The sequence below is a fragment of the Perognathus longimembris genome, chromosome 9 (genome assembly GCF_023159225.1).
Source record: "Perognathus longimembris pacificus isolate PPM17 chromosome 9, ASM2315922v1, whole genome shotgun sequence".
Classification (NCBI taxonomy): Eukaryota; Metazoa; Chordata; class Mammalia; order Rodentia; family Heteromyidae; genus Perognathus; species Perognathus longimembris.
Genome location: NC_063169.1, coordinates 45,302,447 through 45,308,446, shown reverse-complemented (window position 1 = coordinate 45,308,446; position 6,000 = coordinate 45,302,447). Strand labels below are relative to the sequence as shown.

At 34.9% G+C, this 6,000-nt stretch overlaps 1 protein-coding gene across 1 annotated transcript in view; it reads right to left on the bottom strand.

Moving 5' to 3' along the window:
- Positions 1 to 1,813: 1,813 nt before the first annotated feature.
- The window catches only part of Rnf217 (ring finger protein 217), a 119,006-nt gene continuing 114,819 nt past the window's right edge, over positions 1,814 to 6,000 (bottom strand). The window contains exons 5-6 of the mRNA XM_048354017.1: positions 5,805 to 5,876; positions 1,814 to 4,552 (exon numbers count right to left, since the gene is read on the bottom strand). Coding sequence (XP_048209974.1) covers positions 4,479 to 4,552; positions 5,805 to 5,876 — 146 coding nt within the window. The 3' untranslated portion in view covers positions 1,814 to 4,478. The remainder of the gene's footprint in view (positions 4,553 to 5,804; positions 5,877 to 6,000) is intronic.

The following is a 6,000-nucleotide window of genomic DNA, read 5'->3' as shown; positions in this document are numbered from 1 at the left end:
AAGCTAATATGACTTCTGGCACAGAATATTTTTATTTCAAATTTTTGTACTTAATGAAACTAATGTTATTTAGATCACTAACCTTTTATAAGTATGATAATGAGCATCATAAAAGCCTCATGTAGACAAATTTGTGTCAAGAGGGAGAAGCCGAGTCAATGTGTTGGCACTTGTATTCAAATTTTGACCAAGGACAGGAAGGAATTCAGAAGCTCTGCACAGGCCATAGTGAGATTTCCTTTGGCATCTCTTCTCTTTATCTTCTTTTTTGATGGTGTTGTTTGAATAGCAGAGTTATAGGGAAAAATGAAATAGGGAGGGGTGAAGGGACAGAGAAAGACTGCTGTGGTTTACATGTATTTTGTGGAAGCATGAGGTCACGTGGCTGAATGGTGAAGGCCCTGGAACTGAAGAGATGGTGGCATAGAACAAGGAAGTTCCTCACAGACATCACTTAATCTTGATTCCATGGCAGAGAAAACAGAAGTAAAGATACTATGCTGCAATATGACTGGTTCAATGATCTCTTATTATTTTCCTGCCTGTTCTATTCTTACGATACAATAGCACCTGTTGGAAAATCAAGGGTGTGGCAATGGTATGTTGCTTGTACCGCAGGTTTCTTTCCTCCTTTCTTCTTAATGTAATGCCAAAAGAACTGCTGTGATTAACTGTAAAAATTTATTTCATATTATATAATTTATAATCGTTCCAAGAAGCCTTATGTGATCTAATTCATGTCTTCACAGAGTATTGTGGATGTACGTAATTGCTACCATATTATTTCCTCCTGTTCACAATAATACAACTAAGTTACTCTGTGGAACAACATGCATGAATGCACACAGTGTTTTTGTTGTTTTTTTTTAAATGTCACAAATGTCATGAATTTGGCTTGAGTATTTCATTTAAATCACTCAGGTTTTAAAACTAGATGGCCCAAAGGGTCAATTTGTCTTTTTCATGTTATCTGACATTTTACTTTCATTGGAAAAAGATTAATTTTCTCTTCTAAAGTTTGGCTAATCAAACAGGGAGAAAATTGTCCTTCAAAATATGATTTGATTTAAAAATTATGCACTCCTGCACAATCTTCTTGTATTTCAAAAAAGGGGCTCGAATACATTATTACTATGATCTCATTATTGAAAATGCATCAAAAGTATTAGTACAAATATCCCATAAAAACAAATTTAAAAACTTATGGCATTGTTTATTCAAGATGACAAAAATATATGCAGAATATCTTCACTGATGATTAGCTTGTAATAGATAAGTAAAACCATCTTGACTGATGTCCATTGAATGGGAGACTGTCATTAAAGTATAGTCTTATGATGGAAAATATAGGAATTTACAAAAAATGAGATATATCTATATAAATTTGTATGCAAAGGTATTTACCAACATTTAATAAAGTGAGAAAGTCACAGCAAAGTAAAATTATTATTCTATCTGTAGAAAACTAACATACACAGGTGTGTGTGCACACATACATATACACTTTTTGTAGTTGTATAAAGCATTGGAAAGGACATCAAACCAACAATAGTAGTCATCCCTATAAGATAAGGGGTGGAGAAAGCAGAAAAATCTGTATTTTATAATTCTGCATTGTGGGATTTTTTTTTTTTTTTTTTTTTTTTTTTTTTTTTGGCCAGTCCTGGGCCTTGGACTCAGGGCCTGAGCACTGTCCCTGGCTTCTTTTTGCTCAAGGCTAGCACTCTGCCACTTGAGCCACAGCGCCACTTCTGGCCGTTTTCTGTATATGTGGTGCTGGGGAATTGAACCCAGGGCCTCATGTATGTGAGGCAAGCACTGTTGCCACTAGGCCATACCCCCAGCCCCGCATTGTGGGATTTTTAAAGGAGCATATATTAAGTTTATACTATAACATATATAAAAAATGACAAGTCTCCAATACAAAGATAGTCACTTAATGTGCACATTTCTTTCTCTAAGGTAATTTTTAGAATTTATCCTAAAAGTTTTACTACTGTTTACCTTCAAAGTTGGCACTGACATATAAATTATCCTCTTAATTTCTTTTCTCTTTTTAAAATCTTGAAACTTAATATAAAGAAAATTACCAATTACTTTGAGTTACCAGCAAGGAAATACTTCACATACTTCAACCTTTAAAGAGAAAATTGCATATATTTATTTAAAAATCTATGCAATAGGAAAATGAGAATCCTGTGCAATACAGTGCATACCCTCCCAATCACTGATGGAACAGCCTTCACTGACACCATTGTAACTGTCATACTGGAAAGTTTTCCAAATCATATAAAAATAGTTTCAAAAGATAAGTTATTTAAAGAAAGGAATAAAAATCCCTGAGTAGGCAAAAGACAACAGATACAGTAACCTAGGAAAATACATGATATAAAATCAGAAAGTGTATCGTTTATCCAGTTGGCATATATGTATATGATGTATATATATATATATATATATATATATATATTACACATATACAAAACCATGATATTCATCCTTTGCCAAACTGATGCCTAAGTCCAGGAAAAATGAATTTTTCCAAAAACAAACCACTTTTTCTTATGACAGAAGCATGAAAATGCACTACAAATTTTCATTTTTCTGGTCTAATGCTAGAGAACCTGAAGAAAGTACTTAATAAATATCTTCAAAACCAATGAATGGATGGAAAGATGACTTTGCAAAAATAAAGCATTGCTTTTTGTCTCAGGTTATGTGTAGAGAGATGCTCTTCTAGAATAGCTATAACTATGTTATCCTCCTCTAACTGGACGTATACCACTCAGTCGAGAAGCTATATCGCTATTCCATTACTCAGAAAGGATGCAAGCAAGCTAGCTTGCAAGTAACCTTCATCATCATGGACTTTGTTAGGTCAAACAAAAAATGATGTATGTTCTTATACTCCAGTGTCCTACTCAGAAGAGCTATGTGAATGCATGTTTTATTATATAATCTATTTCAAGGCAGACAGTGTTGCTGACAAATGCTTCATCTGTGGCAGATAGCTAATTTTGAGAATTTTTAGACAAGTGAAAATTTAAGCTTCTTGGGGTCTTTTTTTGCTGATGAACTTTTGTGCTAAAAATAAAGGAATATAATAGTTTAGGAAATTCTCTTGGTTTTCAGACTTCACCTCTTAGAAGAGCTTTCTGAAAATATTTTCATTGTTTTTATTGTCCCTTCTTCAAAACAGTTTAGATTTTAGATGAATCTATAATTGCAAAAAGTTTCATTTCAAGTTAGGCCTCTAAAGGAGATATGAACAAATTATTGAGTCTACAAGCAGCAAGTTAAGAAAAATTCTTTAAAAACTAGTATTTGTTTTTAGGAAAAACTTGAAGACCAATAAAAAAAAAACAGAGCAAGGGAGAAGAGGGTGGGGGTTAAATAATTTAAACTCGATCTAGAGTAGAATTATCTATAATTATAAATTGCTAACTAAAACTGAAAGGAAAAAGGATTTGTTTCCATTATAGCAAAACTAGCTCTTTGGATTAAATAATCCTATGTGAAATACTCATCCACGGAGTGAAGCATGAATGCCAATACACAAGAAAGCTATAAAAAAAAATTGAGTATTTGGGTCTCAAGAATTTCCTAAAAGCCTTCTATTTGTTTTGTCAGTTTACAAAGCTTGATATGATTTGGGGTGACATTGCACAAATGCCTGTGTAGGTGACAAGAGAGAGCAAGAAACAGAAAGGGTGGATATCAAAACAGCCTGTTTTCTACAAAGATATTAATTCAATATATTACCAAATTACACGCACAAAGCAATCATCATCTCTAAATAGGTCTGTGAAAATGTGGAAAAATAGTATAGAGACATGGAAATAGATAAGCACAAGGCTATGGGGCCTAGCTTTAATATATATTTGTATATACACACATTCACATTCCTACTCATACACACGCCAGTAAGTCAAGACTCTCCACATTTAGCTTCACTGGGCATTGATAGTTTTACCGATGGTCATATCCAAAGGTCATATCTTGCTTGGGCCACTGTTGAAAACTGGTGCATATGGTGAACTCACATGTTCTGAAAGGTGGCCTTGCTTGTGGGGACCCATGGGATTTCAGCTATTCACAACAAGTCTCTTATACAGGCTGGAGGGAGGTTCAAGGTTCAGACAGTCCAAGCAATGCTCAGGAGAGGTCTCCTCAGAGAAACTCTGAGGATAATCAGTTCTTAAGGAAAAATATTTTCTTCCAAGAACCATGAATGTCAGTTACCATACAGATGTTTATGAAAGTGACCATTTTTGAAAAGCAGCAATTTGTTTAGGTAAAGGACAGGATACCATGTTGGGAGTGCACCGTAGCTAGAGGCTTGTGGCCTGCAGAGAACCACGGGGAGACGAGATGGCATAAGGTCCTCTCAGTGTTCCTCCTGACATGACTCACAGGTGGTGTTCCATCCTATACAGCTTCTGCTGGGCCAGTTTGAGTTGGGTGAAGTCATCTGCATCTTACCAGTGCATACCTGTCCGTGACCGTTTTCTCTGCTTTTTACAAAGGCAATAGATAGGAAATACAAATAAACCTAGGGATAGAGGGGGAAAAATGAAGACCATGAGGGGAAGAGACATGTAAATGCATATATTTTAAATTTATTTGTTTGTAATCTACAAAATCATCACTTAGCAAAACACGAACATAGGGAAGAGACTTGCACTATGACATGTGTTTATTCTTATAAGACTTCATTCTATATCATTTCCTTTAGCTCTCTCTCCCCCCACTTTCAACACTCAGTGACACAAGTTTAAATATGGAATGCTTTCTCCCAAAATATCAAACCTTATGTGCAAATATTATTCACAGTCATGCCATTTGCACACTGTGACATTCACACTTCAGTTTCAGGCAGTACAGCATCTCCCTTAGGAACATAGGCTATCAGGTTTGATTCCCAGTTTCACCACTTACAAGGCTCAGTGAACCTTAATTTCCACAACTATACAACATAAGAAATACTATCTACTCTGGCACATTGCAATAACTCAGGTGCCCAGTACTTTATAATTCCATCTGTCCTCTACATGCACTACCTGTTAAAAAGTTTATTCAGAAAAAATCTCATCTACCTTAAGAAACAATGATCAAAGCAATCTTTATGAAACAGTATATAACAACATTTTCTGCCAAGGGTTCTCAATGTGTGGTCTTTGAGCCAGCAACATAAGCAGCACCTGGGAGTTTCTTTAGAAATATAAATCCTCAGGTCCCAACTTAATGCTAAATCAGAAAATGGCTGTAAAACCAACCTTGTGGGCTTTAATCAACTCTTCTGGATCTTCTAAAGTATAATAAGATTTGAGACCTACTGCCATAAAATTTGTAATTTAATTTGTATGAATAAAACTATACAAATACTGACAGGTTTTCTATGTGTCTATTCTTAGTGTATGCTTTGTACATTGAAGGCGTCATTTTTACTCAGGAAATCTTTCACTGAACTAACTCAAACACTCAGGCGGCACTAGCCTGTATCAGAGCCTATTTTCTTTGACACTCCAATCTAAACTCAAAATTGAGAAATTAGGTTCTAGTTCACTTAATGTTTCACTATCATACTAGTTGTATTAATCTTATTAAAAGTGTGATAATCACACTTCATACGGATATATCTCAGAACAAACATGCCCCTCTGAGCTTATAAATCCCACAAGAGTGATCTAGAGCAGGACTAGTGCAAACATCATGGTCTCTTAGTAGCTGATTTACACAATTACATTTAAACTCAGATTGTTCAGTGCTACTGTAGACTTAAATCTCAGATAGGTGTTTCTTACCGATTACAACTGCTATGGCCCCTAGTGCTAATCCCAAAACCAGGATGAGAGGTGCAATGAATAATTTTCCAGCTGGAAAACAAAAGGCAAAATGATTTTTTAAATTCTCAAAAGTAATTTACTGAACAACTAGTGAAGTTTCTTAAAAAGTATATTTTTATTACCTTTAAGTAGTTGAACATTCTACAAATCAGTT